Source organism: Phocoena phocoena, chromosome 16 (assembly GCF_963924675.1).
Source record: "Phocoena phocoena chromosome 16, mPhoPho1.1, whole genome shotgun sequence".
Classification (NCBI taxonomy): domain Eukaryota; kingdom Metazoa; phylum Chordata; class Mammalia; order Artiodactyla; family Phocoenidae; genus Phocoena; species Phocoena phocoena.
The window spans coordinates 14,588,911-14,611,675 of record NC_089234.1 but is presented as its reverse complement, the minus strand read 5'-3'; the positions used below and the strand labels follow the sequence as shown (position 1 = coordinate 14,611,675).

The following is a 22,765-nucleotide window of genomic DNA, read 5'->3' as shown; positions in this document are numbered from 1 at the left end:
TATCAGAGTTGCTAGCCAAGGTAGGAAAATTAAAGAGGGGAATCATGGCTCCGAAGAGCAAGCATTCTTCTGGGAAGATCAGTGATGGCAATACAGCAGCTCCACCCTGTAAGGAACAAAAGTGTACGTGTCCAATAACCTTATCTATGCCATAACGTATCTTGTATGGGTCTGGCCCAAGTCACTTGCTTCACTAACAAGGACAGTTGTTTATTTGAATTATGAATACTGTGGTGGGGCTGGGATATGTTGCCCAGATCCTCCTTCAGGACTGAGCCTCCTATTTCACAGCCCACAGCTGAGTTGCCCTCTGCTGAAAGAAGCTGCTTCACCCAGTGTTATGCCAGCTCCCTGGCGACAGCCTACACCCGCTGGGAGGTTCAAAGGTTTGGCCTCTTGCCTCAATTTGCTACAACTCTAAAGGACCACCCTCTGCTCCCAAGAGGCCTCTGTTGGAAATGCGTCACAGATTAACTTCTCCCTCTGCCCATCTCTGCCTCCAAAACCCTCCGCAGATGTTACTCCTGTGGGTACTTCTCAATAAACTTCATGCACACAAATCTTGGAGTCTCAGAGTCTGTTTCCTAGGAAACCTTGACATACTACGTATACTATGTCTACATTCTAAGGAACAATTATTGTCACTATTTCCAATTTTATGAATGTCATCAATTTTATGGTGATCACAAAACTCCCATAACCTAGTGAATTTTCCCATTGACATTTGCCATGCTGTGTGCTATGTAGCTTATTTCTCAAATGAATGTAGCTTAAAGGACCTCAAATAGAGGAAATGCCCTGAGGGACTAGTATTAGTCATAGTTTCAGTATTATACGTCATGATCATTTCCAAAACAATGGGGGAAAGGGTGGCAACCAATCAGTACTCTCTGGCCATTCAATTAGGGGTCAGATTGTGACTAGGGAGACTGTATTCATTTCCTGGGGCTGCCATAACAAATTACCACAAACTTGGTGACTTAATACAACAGAAATGTATCCTCGCACAGTTGTGGAGACCAGAAGTCTGAAATGAAGGTTTTGGCAAGGTTGGTTCCTTCAGGAGGCCCTGAGGGAGAATTTGTTCCCTGCCTCTCTCCTAGCTTCTGGTAATTGCCAACAAACCTTGGCGTTTCTTGCCTTGTAGATACATCACTCCAATCTCTGTCTCTGTCTCCACATGGAATTTTCTTCTCTATGTCACCTCTATATGGCCTCCCCTCTTTGTATAAGGACACCAGGCCCACCCTAATCCATGGTGACTTTGTCTTAACTAATTATATCTGCAAAGGCCCTATTTCCAAATAAAGTCACATTCTGAGGTTCTGTGTAGGCATGAACTTTTGGGGGATACTATTCAGCCCACTTCAGGGACCAAGTCAGGAAGCAAGTGAGATTTGCTTCCCTGTTGGTACCTTTATTTGTGCTGTGAATCTTTTAATTAACCCTGCTGTTCTTTTTGAAGAAAATACAGTGAGACAGTTGTGTGCAGTGGGCCACACCCAGTGACAGAAGGCTCCTCAAAGGCTTACTCAATTAGATAATTAGTAGGACCAAGAGGGAATTGGTAAAGCAGCAGGAGTAAAACCGGAGGAAAGATCATTACACAGACTCTGGCCATTAACTTTTAGTTATACTGAAAAAGGAGCTTTGGGGGGAAAAAAAACAAAACAGATTTGGAGAGAGATTTTTTTCACTCTTACATACTTCTTATTCCAAAGCAAGCTCTGATGAGGTAGTTGAGTTCACACAATCAGATCATTTGAGGAAAAAGCCAAAAGGAATGCAAATATATTTAGTTTGGTCACACGGGATCCACACATGTCAGTTCATAGGTGGGGCAGCAAGCCTACCCTGTGAGTTCCAGAGACCCTGGGAATGACCACGATGACTGCATGAGGACCCGGTGGTCCTGCTAAAAGCATCTACTGCCTACTATCCACTTTCCTCTCATTTTTTCCCTCTTAGCCCTCTTGATTATAAAACTAAGGCAATTTTAATCTAGCAAAAAATGGTGAGAGAGCTAGTAGGCAAAGAGGCTTCCCAGGCTACACAGAGACACATAAAAGCACACTTAGGAACCATTTCTACATATGCCCGTAAGACAGTTTTCTCTTTGCTGTTTAGGCAGAAAGGTTTCAGGGAATCTTTATCTTTTTTATGGGTATTTTCCCTCTGAACTTCTCACCACTTTCATTGATCAATTATCATCTCTAAAAAACTTGGAGCTTGGTTCCACCTTTAATGCACAGACACTTGTAATACTGGTCCCTTGCTCAGAACCAAGTCTTAGACAGTGAAAATCTCAGGAGGGAAAGATAAAAAAAGAGATCTGGATATAGAAACCTCCTTTACTGCCCTACCATGTATCACCAAAACAAAGGGGAAGGGAAGTATTAAGGTGGAACCCGATAGAAATGGCTGATATTCGATTGGTTTTAATTAACAAAAATTGCATTTGCAAATGATCTGACGTAATATAAAAATTTAAACATCTACTTTTTGTCAGGCACTATGTTAAGTGCCTTATTCATATATTATATTTTATAATCCTCAGAGAAACCTTGCAGGATTGGTGTTATCAACTCTAATTTCTATTGACGAAGCTGAGGGAAAATTAAATAATTTGCCCAAGGTCCCATAAGATTTGAACCCAAGTCTGCTTCACATTTAGTAAAGTCATTTGGGCCTGATGAAGTACTTCAAGACTTTATGATAAGATTATTCGCAAACACTATGGTCAAAATTCTTGAAATCAGAAAGACTGCTGTGCCCACAAAGTTCAAGTGACGTACGAGGATTGTTACAAACTGTCAAGGAGATGTCTGTGGTCCATGGGATTGGTGATGTAGTCACTGCTTTGAATGATGCTGACAGGTCACAGCACACTGATAGCAACAGGTAAAAAGATACTGGGGAGGATGTGAAAACCCCTTGAGAAGAAGATCACTTTAATTTTTGCATTATTGATGGGTTTTACAGAAAAGCGGCCATGTAACTCACTGGCAGCTGTGCAATTTGCCTTTCTATAAAGAGGCAAACAAAAAGCAAGCTCTGCATTGGTAACTTCTTAGAAAGAGAAGAAAAGAAACTCCTAGGGCTATAGCTATAATGTACATATTCAATATTATTTTAGTTTCAGGTATATAACATAGATTTAATATTTTTACAAATTATACTCCATTTCAAGTTATTACAAAATAATGGCTATGTTTCCCAGTGCTGTACAATATATTCTTGTGGCTTATCTGTTTTATACATGTAGTTTGTATCTCTTAATCTCTATCTTGCCCCTCCCCCTTCCCACTCCCCACTGGTAACCACTAGTTTGTTCTCTATATCTGGTGAGTCTGTTTTGTTATATACATTTGTTTGTTTTAATTTTTCGATTCCATAACATAGAGTATTTTTCTTTCTCCGTCTGACTCATTTCACTAAGCATAACACCCTCTACATCCATTCACATTGTTGCAAATGGCAGAATTTATTCTTTTTTATGGCTGAGTAATATTTGTTGTATACATATACCACATCTTCTTTATCCATTCGTCTGTTGGTGGACACTTAGGTTGCTTCCATATCTTGGATATTGTAAATAATGCTGCTGTGAACGTTTGGGTTCATGTACTGTTTCACCTTAGTGTTTTGTTTTCTTCAGATATATACCCAGCGGCAGAATGGCTGGATCATATGGTAGTTCTATTTTTAGCTTTTTGAGCAGCCTCCATACTGTTCTCCATAGTGGCTGGACCAATTTACAATTCCACTAACAGTGTACTAGGGTTCCCTTTTCTTTACATTCTTGCCAACATTTGTTATTTGTAGACTTTTTGATGATAGCCATTTTGACAGGTGTGGAGTGATATTTCATTGTGGTTTTGATTTGCATTTTTCTGATGATCAGTGATGAACACTTTTTCATATGCCTATCGGCCATCTGTATATCTTCTTTGGAAAAATGTCTACTCAGGTCTTTTGCCCATTTTTTATTCAGATTGGTTTTTTTATATTGAGTTGTATGAGCTGTTTATATATTTTTGGATATTAACCCCTTATTGGTCATATCATTTGCAAATATTTTCTCCCATTCAGTTGATTGTCTTTTCGTTTTGTCAGTGGTTTCCTTTGCTGTGCAAAAGCTTGTAAGTTTAATTAGGTCCCATTTATTTATTTTCCTTTTGTTTCTTTTGCCTTAGGAGACAGATCCAAAAAAAATATTGCTATGATTTATGTCAAAGAGTGCTCTACCTGTGTTCTCTTTCAGGAGATGTATGGTTTCAGGTCTTTAATCCATATAATGTACATATTCATACATGCATTTGAAACTACATGTGTCTTCAGTATGTTATAGAAGTTGATATTCATAAGGGCGATCACTGGACATGGAGACAATGCTAGATTACCTTTAGTATATTAGAGTCTGGTTGAGAAGCAGAGAAGTGGGTATTGAAAGAGATTTCACACTTACTAAAAAATATACCTTAAAATAGCAAAGTCTTTATAGGGTTAATGTTCAACTTTCTGGGAAAACTGTCATCCAGAATGACTCATTCCCTTAGACATCTAGGTAGGTTTTACTGTATTTTAATTATATACATATTTTTGTAACCAGTCAGATAAGATCTTTCATTCAGAGTTTTGTCCATGCTTTCGTTACTTATAATAGGCTGCGATTGGCATAATAATCATACCAGAAAGTCATTTATTATGCTGGATCCATTAACATTTGATTCCTCATTAAGAATATTGCCATGTCTGCACTTGTATTTTTTCTGCTGACAGTTTTCACAGAGTTTCTTGATTTATTTTTATGATTGAAGTTTCAGAAATAAATGTTTTAATTTAATGTTCACCTGGTATAACAGATTTGAACAATAGTTTAATAAAAAAGCACCGTGAGTTCCTGATAAAGGACAGTTTGTTGATGTCCATTTGGGATGATTTGCAGCATGTCTTGGTGAAGGTTGCACAGAGGCCCACTGTGTGCTGCACTTGTCAGGTTCCATCTGAGCATCTATAACTTTCTAAGCAGGTATTGATAATCTCAGTCATGACCAGGAAGAATGAGAAGGGGATGATGAGAGCCCTGTTTCACAGAGGACCTCAGCCTCCTCTCTGACCTCTTCTCATCCCTGTCTAATCAACACTTCTGAGACTCTATCCCCAATGAACTTCTAGCAGTTTCCTAAACAAGCTGTGTGCCTTTATGCCTCTGGGTCCATGCTTTTCCTGCTACCAGAACTCTCCATCCTTCATTCTCCTAGTCACCCTCAGCAAGGGAACGTCCTTCCCCAAGAGAACGACTCGTCCCTCCCTCTCCTTCCACTCCCACCCCCAGGGCTCCGTGCATAACTCTGTGAGCACATTTAGCTCTGACGTCGTCTCAGTTGCCCTCAGCCTGACTGCCCTGAAGGCAGCTTTGCCAGGGCCGGCACTGCGCCTGTGTAGCGCTCTACCGCCAGTTGCCAGCAGGGGGCCTAACACATTTACGTTTTAAATTAAATTGCTCTATCAGCAGCATGGCTAAGGTCACATTTTGCATTTATGACGTAATGTGTTTTGGAAAGGACCAACATGGAGGGTGATACCAAGATCCTGATTTTCTGACTTTCCTGCTGGCTTATATCTATCTGCTATAGACGAAGCTTCTCATTATAACTTTTTGTCGCAACATGCAGAGATTTACTTTGTGCACAATTTGGAAAAGAAAAATCAAATACTCATTTATCCATGAGATATTTATCGATCACACAGCTTAGGTGCCAGGAAAAGTTTACTCCGTGTAGCACATAATGTTCACCGTCGGATCAGACTCCTTGATAAAAGCAGAGAACAAAAATGAGAAAACTTGCCATTGAGATCAGATTTTTCCCACCCTATAAGCCGTCAATTAAATTCTCCCTTGGAGGCTTAATTTCTTAAATAATTAATTACACACCATTAACAGAACTTTTAAAAGTATGGTACCTGCCTTCAAATAGCTTACTTTTGAGTTGAGCATATTCTTTAGTGGAACGGAAAATAATTCTAAAGCAAAATGGGAACTGGGAAGAATAGCATAATAATAATAATAGCTGACCTTTACCAAGTACTGTGATATGTATACCTACGTGGGTATGTGTATATATATACACATACAGATACATAAAATACATATATTCTATATGTATATCTGTATATGATATACATCCTATATGTACATAATATATAACATTTAATCCTCATAACAACACTATGAGGAAGGTGTTAGCTCCATTTTACAGCTAAGAAACTTGAGGTACAGAGAGGTTCTGTGATTTGAACCCAGGCAGTGGTTGCTAAAGGTTGTTCTCTTGATCACTACATTACACTTGCTCTCAGTGGCCGCAACAGGAAAAATAACTTACTCCTGATTATTGAGATAGAATAAAGTGAGGAGGTCCTGGAGTGGCCTAGGACGACCTGGGGTGGCTTCTTGCCGACTGAGAGTTTTGAGCTGGATCTTGCAGAAATGGTAGACATTGGCAAGTAGTCTGGGTGGATGAAATGACCAAGAGCACAGGGTGGGCTGAAGCAAGATGGGAAGTCAGTTGATTTGGCAGGCACATTTGTCTCTCGTACTTAGCAGTATCTTTTGAGGTCAAAAAGGATGGTCCCAATTTTGAAGTGAGTGTATGAAGTATAATGGTTAGGTTGCTCTTTGCACAGAGCTGTGGAGAAAATTACAGGTTGTAAAAAATCTAATTATGGCAATTATTTGATAGATAATCTATTTCAGATTTTTGAAAAATACCATCAGGAATCAACTTTTAAAGATAATCTGTTCGAAGTCATCCCCTATTAACATGCATCTGTATTGACCAACTCAGGGACAGAGCATGATTATATAATATCTCAAAAAGAGATAATATCCTCAATCTTCTGGGACCTAAATACCTGTGAAAAAATAGGTGGCAAAATAACTGCTATCACAATCCAGCCTCTTCACTCCCCAACTCAATGCCACACAATTAAAATAACAGCAAAACTCAGTTAAACTATATATTTTACTATAGATATAAACCTTGAATATGTGTGTATATGAGTGTGTGTGTGTGTGTGTGCGCGCGTGTGTGCGCATATGTGTGTAGTGAGAGATCTTGAGCAGAGATTGAAAGTAGAGACATTTCAACAAAGGAAAAAATATTTGGTACGATATGAAAATTAAGTTTACGATAGAAACACCTTGAAACTGCAGGAGCAGCATACTAATTCTGCAAATACTAGGTTTTATTCCTTTACCTGTTCCCACATGTAATACTTTGGTCTCTTTGAATTTTCTTCTAATGCAGTTTAACCCTGGTTTTGAGAGTGTCCATCAGCTTAATTTCTTTTATTAATATGAATTATTCTCCTAGCGAGTAAAGCTAGCTGATGTGTTTCTCCCTTTATCATTTCATACAGATGGTAAATAAGGAGAGAATACGATTTTCACTTTTGGTTTTTTTCCCAAATCTAAACAACGAAATCAGAGAATCTGTTTCTGAGATCTGGGGTCTTGGTATTTGCTGATCCTATAGAATCAACACAGTTCATCAGCTGTGAGCCAGATCATCAGGCTGACTTAATTCAGTGTTCAGCAAATTAATTCTATTTTACTAATGTGACTGAAAACCAAATTTTATATCAATATAAACAGTCATTACACTGCAAATACCGACTTGTGCAAGCTGTTGAAAAAGGCTCATTTTTAATTATAAGTGGATTCTGATAAGAATAGCATTAAAAGTGTTCTAATAGGGAAACGTCAGAGTGACTAACGTGCAGTTGTTTGCATTTTTAATATTTCACTCATATATCAGATTCGTATTTGTGTATACTGTCAGACTTTATTCTGTCCTTGTCAAAACACTTATTACTGCTGACAGGTATAACATATCCACATTAATCCTCAGTTCCTTGGTTCAATTTTCTAATTGCTTTTTTGGCATGCAGCGGTGGCCACTTAGTATTATGTGATGTATTCATCATATGGTATAATAATGTGCTTTAAAAATTAGATGTGTCATTTAAAGTACTTGAACAGGAAAAAAATTACTAAGGATTGGAAATTTCAGATTTCACTGTACTTAGACTAAGTGTTAGATATTGTTATGTCACACATTCTGGAGGTTGTCCATAAATCATAGTCACAGAATGTTGACGAGATCCTAAAATCATCCAGCCTACTTGTTCATTTCCCAGTTGGGAAAACTGATTCAGTAATATGCCCAGGATCACACAACTAGATACTGGCAGAACTGGTCCTAGGACTCAAGTGTTCTGAACCCTGCTCAGAAATGGGGCAAGTATACGCGTATAATTTTTATATTCCTCCTATTCATAGTCAAGCTGAGAGAATGAGAGACTCCTTGGCTTCTTAAGCTATACTTTTTAGCAGTATTGTATAGTGGTTAAGAATAAAGATACTAGAATCAAACAGACCTGGGTTCCAATCCTGGATCTGCCACTTACTATCTGTGTTACCCAGAGAATATTATCTGACCTCTGAATTTCAATTCCCTCATCTGTGTAAAATAGAAAATAACACAATAATGCATATAAAGTACTTAGCGCAGCTCCTGGTTCCTAGTAAGTACTCAATAAATGTTGGCTGATATTATTTTTCAGTGTTTTATTTTATCCCTTTAATATCCATAATTTAATTTAAATCAGTTTCTACCCACTCATACGTTTGATGAGTGGGTAGAAACTGAGTCATACCTCCCAGTTATCTCACCGTGTGACAATTGCATTTATTCTTTCATTTACTGATTCACTTACCATGTGTAAAATGCACTCCATTAGATGCTATAGGTAAGGCAAAAAGGAATCCAATATGATACCTGCCTTGGAAGAGTAGGAATCTAATAGATTCCTATGTTGTAATCGAATACAACAATTACATCACTACCTGTAGTAAAAGACTGGGAAACATCAGTCCCCAAAAGGTAACACAGGTGCCATGCTTAGGCTTTTCAAAGAGAAGAAGTAAGTACAGGGCCAATAGTCATGAATAAGAAACTGGACCTGCCCTCAAGGAGCTTGTTCCAGTGGGAAGACAGGGCAGTTGCCCAAGTGTCACTCAAGGTGGAAAATGAAAAGGGCCGTAACAATTAAAGAACTAAGGAGGGAGAGACTAAATACCTCAGACCAGGGAAACCTTCATGGGTGAGTTGGCTTTAAGGGATATATAATTTTAGGAAAGTTAGAGGCCTATAGGAAGGATCTCCTGGACAGTAGGAATATTATGAATGAAGGAAGGAACAGATTCTGGAAACCCTGGGCACAGACGTTAAAGAGTGAGCACTTAACATTGACTAAAACATGGAGCTTGTGCAGAATAAAAGATAAAGTTTGATGAGTGGGGAGACACAAGAGGCTGGCAACCCTGAAATGACATCTTGGACTCCATTTTACAAAGTGGCAGCTCTCAGCCCATTTTGACACAGAGGCATGTTTTTTTGGCAGCAAAATTTTTGAGATTTAATGTTTTAAATAAATCTTGTACTTTTCAGCTCACTGTGGTACCAACCACTTTTTGTTGTCTTATTCTACAAGTTAAGGCAGTCTTCTTACCTATTATAGACAGTATGCATAACGGTTAGGCATACAAGCTCAGAAAATAGACTATAGTTTTCCAAATCCTGGTTTGGTCACCTGTTAGGTCTGCAACCTTAGTTATGTTATTTAAACTCTGAGCTTCAGTTTCACAAGTTATGAAATGGGAATAGCCCCTACCTCTTGTGGTAGAATTAAACCCATGTAAGCATTTGGCATAGCATAAGGCATGTTGTAAGCACTTAAGAAATGTTAGCTGTTCCTTGAAGAGATTTGAGTTTGCAAGCCCCAAGCCCTACTGAGGCAGTACTGAAAGTTTTGCTTTTGTTTTCTGTTTCATTTTATTTTTTAATGAAGTATAATTGATTTAAAAAGTTTCAGGTGTACAGTAAAATGATTCAGTTATATGTGTGTGTGTGTGTGTGTGTGTGTGTGTGTGTGTGTGTGTATGTATATACTGTTTTTCAGATTCTTTTCCATAGTTCTGAAAGTTTTTTGAGAAGGGAAGTAACATCCTTCTAATCTTTGGAGTTCTAGAGCATTGAACTAAAACCCTACTTAAATTGCAATGACTAGTCCAAGGACATCAGATAATTCTCTTAAATCCTTAGCTGCTGGGGTTAGTTTCCAGTGTCACCCACCTACTGCTTCACTCACTCTTTGAGAAGGCCAGTGGAGGAAGGAGCAAGTAGCCAGCTTTGCCTGTTGGTATCTTCAACACATCCAGTGATTCTTATAGCAGCAGTTTCCCAGGCTAGATCCCAGGTTCAGATGGTGGCCTCCCTTTTTTAGGACATGTTATTGTGAGTTTTAAGAACTGTAATCTTGAAAATCCTTATGATTCCAGGAGCTTCTCTGGTAATTTGCTTGTCTTTAATAGCTGAAAAATGGAAAGAGTTTAACATAGAATTGTTGCTCCAAAAAAACAAGAACTTGAAGATATGAGTACAATAGGTTGAAAAACACTAGTGTGAACAAAACGAGTCTTTTGTAAAAGCTCCGTGTGCTTAATGAACAAGGACTGCTAATTACATAACTGTCAGTGATATTTTCTGGCACGGTCTAATGCCAGCTTCTTTCGGTACAACAAATATGAAAATGCCTAGAAGTAAATCACATTTGCTGAGTGCTGTGGGCAAACAAACCCATGCCTTATCTCTTTCAAAGGCAGCCATGGAAAATACATGACAAATTGCACAGTTCAGTGAACATGTTATGTCATTGTGAAATGATTTTGATTCATGGTTATGTATTTATTGCTAAACAACTGACAAACCTCAAGGTATCAGAAATATCATTCATGGGGTTTTGCTATTTTCTCTTGCAAAATTCAAGTGCTATGAAGTGTTTTTCTTTTTTATTTAAAATACTTTATTGAAAGTGATATTTGCCACAGTCTTTGGAAATAATTTTTTTAATTATATGAATTCCTGCCAGAAGTGTCAAAGAGCTGTGCTAGTCACTAATATTTTTATCATAATGAATGATTCATATTTTTGCTAATATCCTTTTATGAAAATTTTATAGCTAAAAATAGACAAAGTTGTAAGCCAGTTTGATTTCAGAATAGGATTATAATCTCGTTTCATATAGCTTATCAATATAATGAAATTTTTGAATGTTTTCTGTGCTATAGCAGTAGAATTAAGAGTGAGAGAATTATGTTAAAGAAGATTTTACAGAAGTGGCTTTTATGCAAACATAATTCCTTTCCCACGGTCAACATATCTTACTATACTCTATCCATTGCTGACTCTCTTCAGTTTAAAGTATTAAATAATTAAGCCATTTTCTACTCGAAACTTAGTTATTTTTTACTAATTTTTCTCTCAATTGGTGCTTTTGGCATCAGCATTTGATGTTTAAAACCTTTTCTTCTAGTGTTAAAAGCAGCAGGAAAGGTAGCCTGACAACACACAGTATGCACAAGGCATATCGTAAGCACTTAATAAATGTTAGCTATTCATCAGCAGATGTACTCTCACATTGTGTCTTGTTTTTCTAAATCTCGTAAACCAAGAACCACTGTTTCTCAACTGGTGGTTTTGTTTTGTTTGTGTTGTTTTGTTTTGTTTTGTTGTAATCATGAAATTCTTCTTTTCTGAGTTTTATAATCAAGTATTTTAACGTGGCTTTGGATATTTTGAGTAGTGCCATTGAGCTCTTACGAATAAAATAACAAAGAAAACCTTGCCTGATGGTAGAAATGATAAATTATTTCTTAGGTATATTAAAAGGGATTTGGGTATTTCTAATATATCGCCATCATTTAAACCTGAATTCATTTTATTTTCCTTTAGTATATTTTAACCAATTGACCTTTACATATACTTTGCATTTATTAAATTAGGATAAATTTTAGTAGCCTAGAAATACGATTCAAAACATTCATAGTGTTTTTCTTTTAGCCTTGGAATATGACAAGCCTATTCTCTAAATATTTACATCATTGGAGAATATCTATGTACTTATGCTGATTTTGGCTTAACATTTTCAAAAATAAGTCTGTTAAATTAAATGTAAGCTTTAAAGGGGAAAACCATAGACCTTGTAACTTGATACAAGTATTGCAACATTGCTTACGGCATTTTCTTGGAAGATTTTTATGCCCTTCTACTACCACGGCTACTTTTACCTTTATATTCAAAATTCCCAAAATGTATCTGTATGAGGATAATTTTAAAACATGAGATTTATGCTACTATAAAGGAGAAATCCTTTGTAACAACATAAATCCGTTGTCACCAGAAATTTCAGTCTAAGTTTTACATGAAAGGGAACATATTTTATCTTTAATTCCTCATTAAACTTTCTGGAAATGGCAATATTCTAAAATATTCTAGGTGGATGACTACATATGTCTGTATTCCTTCTGAAAAATTCAAACATCAGTAAAAAAAAAAAAAGACTAAACAAATCATTTGTTCTAATAATTAAAGTACTGGTATTTTCTCTTCCATTTAATTTTGCCTTTATGTATAGATGTTACTTTAAGTCAACCATGTCTCGCCTGCACTTTTTGAGTGAAATAGCCAAAACCACCATTCCTCAGCCAAATGATGTTCCTATTGTTTCAAAGGTGACGTTGTATTTAAACCTTAATTCTCTGTGTGTTTTTGTTCACATGTGTGTGCCTGGATTGTGTATGTTCACACACATGTGCTTGCACGTGTGTTTATGTTTGTGTGTGTGGGTGCATGATTTTTTTGTACATTCACAATATGATAAACTGCATTGTGTTGCTAAGAACATGGACTCAGGAAGCAGCCTACCTGAGTATAAATCCCAGCCCTGCTACTTCCTAGTTGTGTGAATTTGAGCAAGTTTTTTTAACTTCTTGCTTTCATGTTCTCATCTTACAGGGTTGTTGTAAGATTTAAATAAGTTAATATATGTAAAGCATTTTGAACACCTAATCCATAGTATTTAATAACATATTAGCGTTACCGTTATAATGATTATCGTATATTCATTTACTCTACTTTATTTCTAAAGTCATATTATTTATACAAATGCATTGGTGGGTGATTATTACATATGTATTTCACTGAAATGATATTAAAGGTGTGCCTTGCTGTATGTCAATTATAGCTCAATAAAACTGGAAAAAAAATTTTAAAAGATGTCAACAGAATATTTTGGATTGTGATAATTTGATTAGATAAACTCTTATCATTGGTGAGAGGAAACAGCTGGGAAAAAGCAACAGAAATTGCATAACTTTGTGGCTCACAGATGACATATCAAATATACTAAAATGCATTCAGGGACTTCCCCTGGCGGTCCAGTGGTTAAGACTTCGCCTTCCAATGCAGGGCGTGTGGGTTTGATCCCTGGTCAGGGAGCTAAGATCCCACATACCTCGTGGCCAAAACACCAAAACAGCTTCATTGTAACAAATTCAAAAAAGACTTTAAAAATGGTCCACATCAAAAGAAATCCTTAAAAAACTGCATTCATTTATTCAAATGTAGGCCTGTTGCACATCTACAATGTGCCAGGATTTCGTGTTAAAATGACACATGGTACCATATGATCCAGCAGCAATCATGCTCCTTAATATTTACCCAAAGGAGTTGAGAGTTCACGTCCATGCAAAAACTTGTACGTGGATGTTTATAGCAGCTTTATTCATCATTGCCAAAATTTGGAAGCAATCAAGATGTCCTTCAGTAGCTGAATGGATAACTAAACTGTGGTACATCCAGACAACGGAATATTATGGAGCACTAAAAATAAATGAGCTATCAAACAATGAAAAGACATGGAGGAACATTAAATGCATATTTTTAAGTGAAATAAGTCAACCTGAAAGAGCTGAGTACAATATGATTTCAACTATATGACATTCTGGAAAAGGCAAAACTACAGGGACAGTAAAAAGATAGTACAGATGAACCTATTTGCAGGGCAGGAATAGAAACACAGACGTAGAGAACGGACTTGTGGACATGGGAGGAAGGGGAGGGTGGGATGAATTGGGAGATTAGGTTTGACATAAACACATTACCATGTGTAAAATAGATGGCTTGTGGGAACCTGCTGTATAGCACAGGGAGCTCAGCTCAGAGCTCTGTGATGACCTAGATGGGTGGGATGGGGGTGGGGGGGGGGTCCGAGGGAGGGAAGGGATATGTGTATACATAGAGCTGATTCACTTCATTGTGCAGAGGAAACTAACACAACATCGTAAAGCAATTATACTCCAATTAAAAAAAAGACACGGAGGAACATTAAATGCATATTTTTAAGTGAAATAGTTCAACCGGAAAAAGCTAAATACTATATGATTTCAACTATATGACATTCAGGAAAAAGCAAAACTATGGGGACAGTCAAAAGATCAGTGGTTTCCAGGGGTTGGGGGTGGGACGAGGGATGAATAGGCAGAACAGAAAGGATTTTTAGGGCAGGAAAACTACTCTATATGATACTATAATGAAAAATACATGTCATTATACATTTGACAAGCCCATAGAATGTACAACACCAGGAGTGAACTCTAATGTAAACTGTGTATTCCGGGTGGTAGAGATGTGTCAGTGTTGGTTCCTCAGCTTGTACACAAGTGCTACTCTGGTGGGGGATGTTAATGATGGGGGAGGCTGTGCATGCATGGGGGCAGTGGGTTTATGGAAAATCTCCATAGCTTCCTCTTAATTTTGCTGTAAACCTAAGACTTCTTTAAAAAGTAAAATCTATTAGGGAAAAAAAAAAAACCAAGATAAAAATAGAACAAAGCGATGAGTACTTTTCAAAAATTGCAAAAATATGTGCTAATATATAATGCCCCAAGGAAAATGTCTTCTAAATGTAAATGACCACCATTACAAAAAAACTACATATTACTGCAATAAAATATTCAACTGAACTATTAAAAAATGAGAAATGGTGTGCCTTCAACTACTAGGAATAAACATTTTAGCTGCCTGAAGCACAGTAGGAAAAAAGTAAGAGATAGCAATGTCATGTAAACTGTGCACATTTAGAATGGGTTTTCTTTTTCAGGGAGCACCCAAACCAATAGCCATTGAACCATGTGCTGGGAACAGAGCGGCAGTTCTGACTGTGTTTCTCTGTCTACCACGAGGATCATCAGGTGCCCCTCCCCCAGGGCAGTCAGGTAAGTTGAATGAGGCACCATCAGCAGTTAAGCAAAACATGCAGACGGAACAGAAGAAGTAAACAATGCTACCAGATAGCACAATAAAGACATTTACAAGGTTCTGATTTACAGCATGGTAACATTTTATTAGAATGCAAACTTCTACCCAAATATCTAGATATCTGCCTTGCTATAAATTCAGATTTGCAAGTGTTTCTCTTAAAAAATACGTGTTGAATATATGTGTGTACTTGTGTATAACATAACACACGTATGTATGTACGGACACACTTCAATTTGTTGTCATTGCAATGAGTAATCTCACTAGCAGGGCAAAGTGACCCTTTTGGGCAGCTTCTTTTCTCCCAGTATGTGTGTCATATGGGATGCCAAATTAGAAATACGATTAGAAGCTTGTTTCATAAATATGGAATCTAATTAGGGAACTTACTTACATGTTTGGAATGTTTTGCGGCATCAGAGGATAAAAGCTTGCTGCAACCATCCTGGAATATTGAAGATAAGTTCTTGCTGTCAGCACCGGACAGGTGCGGTTCATGGACCCAGGGACCCTCTCCTTCACTTGAGCACAGCCAGCCTTTTCCTCTGATTCTCCTTTTCCTGCATAAAAAGTATATTTTGAATTCGAGGTAACTCTGTGTATCCTCTTAGAGATCTTCTCATTGCTTCGACAGTTGTCCACATTGTAAACATGCCCCGTGTTGAGTATAACTTGTAACTAAATCACAAACCATGCTTATTTCTCTCTTTGTGCATATCCTCTTCCATCTGCTTACAATTTCTGATTATTCTTTCTCCCGATTGTTTTCTTTAAAGGACTCTCAGTGAAATGGATGCTTTCTGAGGGTCAGGGTGATTTCAAATCTTTCTCTTCAGTTCCCCTTAAGGATAAAATAACGTGCCAGAGATCTGGCAGGTTCTCAACAGTAGTTGATGATAAACTCAGCTCCCTGCTTAGTTTTCTTTCCTTAGTTCCCTAGTTAGCTTTGACCTTGCTCCTCACTTTCTTGATTTGTGTCCAACGAGACACAAAAATGGAAGCCACACTACTTTATACCTTATAAATTTTAAGATATTTATGTAACGGAATTTTTCCCATACAGGGACAGAGGAATTCCATCACCTTTAGACTTGTCATTTATGGTACCTGATGATATCTTGTTGCAGGAGTTTCTACCCAAAGTTCATTTGTAGATGTTTATTCAATGAAACAAACCTTCTCATATGTTGAGCCAATGCCTCGCTTTTCTCCTTTCAGAACAACCAAGGTAAATGGGATGCAGTAAATAGAATAGCTTGGCACTGGTCAGATAAGATGGATAATTGTAGGTACTGTGCCCAGCTAATGGAAGTATTGTTTCAAAGCTGGGATGGTTTCCAAAACAAACACTTTACTAATGAAAGCAAGTCTGTGTGATACACACCAAGGTTCTTCTAGATCCTTGACAAGATGATGTACTGATGGGCAGAGTGAAGGCGACTGCCAATACGCTGTCCCTTTAACCTTTGAAATCTTTTTGACTGATTTGAAAAAGCCAAATAGCAGTGTGGACCATTACCTCAGCTGTGTTTTATTACAGATGCACTGCAATTACTAATGGTAATGGTAAGTTAGACGTGCATAGTGTTTTACTCTTCACAAAGTATTTTCCTATTTTTCACATTTGATCCTTACGACAAGCCTGTACCATAGGTATTATAAAACTCACTTTATAAATGAGAGACTTGGTGTATATAAATCTCTGTATTTCTATATTCAAGGAATAATTGGAAAAATATTAAAGAGCAAAGCAACAACAAAAAATACTTATTACTAACATTCCAGGTAATTTTTCCTGATGATCTATAGCAGAGAGCTTATTTCCCTATAATCTACAGCCTATGTCTTCACAAAGCCTAACATTTGGAGGAGTACTGAAAATGTCCCCAGGGTTCACACAAGTAGGCAAAACCTTGAGTTCATTCACAACACTTTTTACGGTGACTGTAGATCGAACTATGTTGAATATCTGTGTGAATAATTCAGGATGAGTTTGTTCTTTGTTTAAAAAAATCTAATAAAATTTCTCTAGCTAACTTTATAGGAGTAGGAAGAGGAAGAGTCATTGATTCTACTCCTTCAAAGTAAAGCATTGTCTTCTGTCTGCAGTCTACTTTGAAATGCATCAAGGACATAATGTTATTGATGGATGGATAGTAGGATGAGTAGATGGACAGATATGTCATAAAGCAAGTAAAGCAAGTGTTAATGGTAGAATCTAGGTGATGGGAATACTGGAGTCTATTTTAAAATTCTTTCCACTTTGCTGTATGTTTGAAATTCTTTATGGTAAGATGTGGGAAACAATAAAAGCTTTTGAAAACTCTTGACTTTACTGGGGGAAAGTAAAGGCAGTGCCTATAGAGAGGAATTTTCTAATGCTCACATCTATGTTTTCCCTAAACAAGGCAAATGCTGACACCAGTATACAAACGAAATGGCTTATTTTTTCACTTTTCATCAAGATATTTGGTGTGTACCCAGTCAATTAAAACTTAACATAGTATCATCCAGTATTTGAGAGGAAATGCCTTCCAGTGATAGTTTGGGAACCATATTGGTTCTCGGGAGGGAAATATTGACATTGGTTATCTCATTGCTAGAGTTTGGCTTATCTCATATCTTTACAGGAAGTCCATCTGTGTGCCTATGTTTATCACAGTGCCCTATGTTTAGAAAGCAGTTCATAAACGTTCTTGATGATTATGATAATGATAGGAGACCTGGGAAACATGACCTTGAGCAACCACTTCTGTCTATGAGACTCAGTGAACAACAATAAAATGAGCAATTGAACTAGAATCCATTCATTGATTCTCAAATTGCACAGCTAGGAGCCTTATGTGCTGAAGAGCCTCCTCCAGCGTTGGTGCAGGGTTAGAGGTTCGGGGAGTTAAGAAGGAGGTACTGGGCTTCCCTGGTGGCTCAGTGGTTGAGAGTCCGCCTGCCGATGCGGGGGACACGGGTTCGTGCCCCAGTCCGGGAGGATCCCACGTGCCGTGGAGCGGCTGGGCCCGTGAGCCATGGCCGCTGAGCCTGCGCGTCCGGAGCCTGTGCTCCGCAACGGGAGAGCCCACAACAGTGAGAGGCCCACGTACCGCAAAAAAAAAAAAACAAAAAAGAAGGAGGTAGTGGAGTAGCTTCATGGACAGACCCCTGACCCCATCCCCACTGTGTGAAGGACAGGGCGCCCAGAGTCTTCTCTTGGCTCTTGGGCTATTTATGTCTCCTAATGTGAGTGTATCTATTCAATGAGGAATAAGCATTAATTATTAGATTAGAAGTTCTCTTGCAGTACTTTGCACAGTTTCTAATTTTTTTTTATCAGGTCCTTTTTTTGAAATGTAGCTTCCTAAATGTCGAGTGATGCTTTTCATAATGCACTCTTCACTACTATGAATAAAAGCATTTAAGAGAAGGATGAGTTTGGGGGTATGGAGAAGATGGAAGCATCCTATGAGCATGGTGGTTTTCTCTCAGAACCTGAACGCCAGCACTAACAAATAAGTGATTCGGAAACAAGCAGGGGCTAGTTCTGGCCATCTCTTTTAAGTAGCAAGTAGTGGGTTTTTTTTTTTTTTAATTCAAAATATGGCATTGTCTTTGGACTTTATTCTCTTTCTACCAGCATATATTTCAGTAATATTTAGCAAGTAATAATTAGACATGGCCCTTTAATGTCTGTCTAAAATGTGTGAAGTTCCCTTCCATGGCTCTCATCTTAACAGAGGTCAAAAGAGAAACTGCAGATTCATCCTTTAGATTACCCCATGCAGTAATCTTTCCCTTCTTCTTCTTCTCTTTTTTTTTTTTTTCCATGTAATGAATTTAGATGTTTATGAGCAATTCTCCCTCTAGGTGGCTTAGGAGAGTAAAAGCAAAAAATATTAAATAGGCTTTTTGGCACTCCTGGAGCTGGGCTGATTAGGTTCCCTGCTCCCCAGCCCTGTAAGCCTGCTGCTTCATTCCTGTATTTTCTGTGAGCAACCACTGCCAGCAATGCCAGACTGTCTTGGGCTAAAGTGGGATTTCTGCTGTTGATATATGTACACAGCCACTTCTCTTCTGCCTCAAAGTGGTTGGAAGGCTGACGTCCTCGTACAAACAGGGCATATCAAGTAACCCTGCTGCGTGTCTCCAGTCACCTTGGACAGCAAGGTCCCCAAGCATTTTAGAGTCACATTAAGATGAAATGTGAACAAAGTAAATAGAGCTCTTCAAAAGCATAAACTGAAAATGATCATGATTGTGTCACTTTGTGATGAAGGATTATGGATTTCATAATTTATGGATTCTTAGTAATATGAAGCGGATTAACTTTTCTCACTGGATTAAAAATCCGGTGGCCCAAATGTCCACCGCCAAAAGGGAGATAAGTGCTTCACCTAAATGTAGAACTTTGCCCTGATCTTGCCTTATGTTTGGCAAAAAAACAAAACAAAACAAACAGAAACTGCTGGAAAGTCTAAGATTTTGAAACTTTTTTCTTTAGGTTTAGAAATTTGGGCAGGATGACCAGATTATTTTGAAAAATCTAGAAATATTGTACGATGTTTAAAAATGATAGTCTACCCACAGTGTCATGGGTAATAATAATGACAAAAAGAGAACTTTGGTTTAGTCAAATGAAAAGAGGAAAACAAGAACTAGTAATTCTGAGCACTGAAGCAGGTTCTTTACATACACTAATTCTTTTAACCCTCTTAATGAACCTGAAAAGTAGCTATTATTATCCCACTTTTACAGATTAAAAAAAAAATCTGGAAACTCAAGAGAGATTAAATGACTTGTCCGAGGGCCAATACAGCCAGTGAGTGAGTGAACCAGAATTCAAATTCAGGGCCATCTAGATCCTCAGGCTGTGAGACTCTCCCTCATCGCTGTGCTTCTCTGGATAAAGATACAGGGGTACTCGGAATAGCCCATATTCCAGAAAAAGCTTTACATTCAGATCAAAGAGGAAGGACCTGGAGCGTTCTGCTAGGCATTGGACTTAAGGGGGCAAGAAGGATATATTTACCTTTCCTAGTGATTTAACTCCAGAAATTTGGTAAAATGCAAAGGTGCACGTGCCATGACACATCTGCTAATGAAAGTATGACTCCGTTGTATAATAGCAACTTGGGGCATGTAGTTATAGGAAAAGAACTTCGGCTTGTATGTGTGAGTTATGGACTTGGAGTCCCAAGTCCCAAGATGTAGATCCAGCTCTGCCACCAGCTAACTGTCGCCAAGTCTTTTCATCTCTGGGTCGTAGTTTCTCATGTATAAAATGACTGGATTGGGCTAGGAAATCCTAAGATGGATTTCACTCTACTCCTGTTGTACAGTTCTACTATAGATTATGCTAAGTCATACCAGTTTGGGGTAGGAAGAGCAAATAACTTGTTTCTAAGTAGTACCTTATCTTTCCAGCTGCTCAGGACCAGTTAAGAAGCTATATTCCTATGTATATTGCTTGTTAGTGAATAAAAATAATTAGCACCAATCCTTAATTTTTTTAAATAATTTTAGTCCATTTCTTTTTTTTAATTAATTTATTTTATTTATTTATTTTTTGGCTGCTTTGGGTCTTCGTTGCTGCGCACGGGCTTTCTCTAGTGGGGAGAGTGGGGGCTACTCTTTGTTGCAGTTCAGGGTGGCTTTTCTTGTTGCAGAGCACAGGCTCTAGGTGCGCGGGCTTCAGTAGTTGTGGCACGCGGGCTCAGTAATTGTGGCTTGCGGGCTGTAGAGTGCAGGCTCAGTAGTTGTGGCGCACGGGCTTAGTTGCTCCGCAGCATGTGGAATCTTCCAGGACCAGGGCTCGAACACATGTCCCCTGCATTGGCAGGAGGATTCTTAACCACTGCACCACCAGGAAGTCCTGGATCCTTAAATTTTTAAAAAATTCTTAATAATTTTATTAATAAAGGTTAGTTCTCAATCTTCTCAGCATGTTTAGAAGATGTAGATCATTCACATTGCCCCACTTTAGAAATAAGTAAAAGAAATCTCATAGCACCAATGAGAGGTAGAGGGTCTCTACAATCTCAGAGATGAATTGGGAACAGACTCCAGGTCTGCTGGCTCTCAGTGCAGTACTCATGCCTCTGAAGCCAGTTTTTTAAAGCTAATTCTTGCATTTTTCAGAACCTTCTGGAGTTTCCTGTCCCTTAGGACTCTGTTTTCTTTCCATAACTCTGCCACAGTACCTTCACACTTGTAGAAACACACCTGTTGATCTAATCTTAGCACTCTCTTTTTTCGAGTTGGCTGGAATAAGAAATAAAACTACTGAATTGTATCAAAACTTCATTATAAAAATCTGTCATGTTAGTGACCTTTTAAGTGCAAATTCAAATACTGTTTACATCCAACATATGGGTCTTCATAAAAAGAAAGAAAAAGTGGGCACTCATGGCAAAACAAGCTACAAAATTAGGAAAGAGAGCCCAGGAAATGACAGAGATAAGAACAAATGTCTGAGATTATTGTTAATAATACGACTTTGTGTCAAATTAAAAAAAAAACCCTGATATTAAAAGTAAGCAAAATCAACAGTAGGAGCTAATTTTATCTTCTATCCAAAATATAGTTATTATGAATCTTCATTTGTTACCTTTATTCATTCTAGAAATATTTAAAAGTATCTGCTACATGTCAGGCACTGGATATATGGTGGTGAACAAAACAGAATTCCTGCCCCCATAGATTTTAGAGCCTACATGGAGATAAACATGAACAAATAATCATGCAAATAAACCCATAATTATAAAATATGTTGTTTTATGAATAAAGAGTAGACAGTGTTATGAGAAAGAGGTGAAATAACACTGATGTACAATTGCTAAGCTTTAATATCTTTCCATAGTAGTAACAAAATGGCAAACGTAGTCATTAAAATGCCCTTTCCTCAGTTCTCACTTGTCATCACGTCTCTGTAGTATTTGTTGAATACTCCCCATCACGCCTCTCCATCGTCTAGAAACTTCCTCTGGTGTTCTTTACCTCAGTCTATCACAGGTGCCTTCTTAGAATTTACTTAGAGGTAATGCATGTAGAGCACCTCCCCTCTGTTCGTTACCTGCTTCTTCTGCCCTCTGAGTTCCCATAGGCATTCCCTGAGGATTAGTCCTTAGCCAGCTTCTCATCCTGTCCACTCTCTCCCTTTAGGGTGATGCTCTCTTTGCTCATTTAGGAGGCTTTTCAGATGATAACTCCCGACTGCATGGGTCTCCAGCCAACACTGGATTTGATAGTGTTTCAGTATAAAGCCACTCTTCCTTCCCCCTCTCTCCTATTACCGTCCCTACTCCCCAGACTAGCTCTTCTACCCTGACTTTACTGTTTTTGTAAAGTCCATTTCAGAGTGGCTCAAGTTTGAAACTTTGGAGTTAGCTTTTTTTCTTCTCCCTTTCTCCTCTTTGACCTCCAAGTAACCACGAAGCTCTTTAGATTTTAGCCCTGAAGCAGATAGAACAGACTTCCTTCTGCCATTCTTACTCCCTCCATTTTTGGCTCAGGCCCTGGTTGCCTCTCACCTGGACTTCTGCCAAAGGAAA

General features: G+C 38.1%; 1 protein-coding gene across 1 annotated transcript in view; it reads left to right on the top strand.

Moving 5' to 3' along the window:
* ATRNL1 (attractin like 1) overlaps positions 1 to 22,765 on the top strand; it is a 691,263-nt gene that overhangs the window by 559,288 nt on the left and 109,210 nt on the right. Inside the window, exon 28 of the mRNA XM_065893763.1 lies at positions 15,067 to 15,181. Coding sequence (XP_065749835.1) covers positions 15,067 to 15,181 — 115 coding nt within the window. The remainder of the gene's footprint in view (positions 1 to 15,066; positions 15,182 to 22,765) is intronic.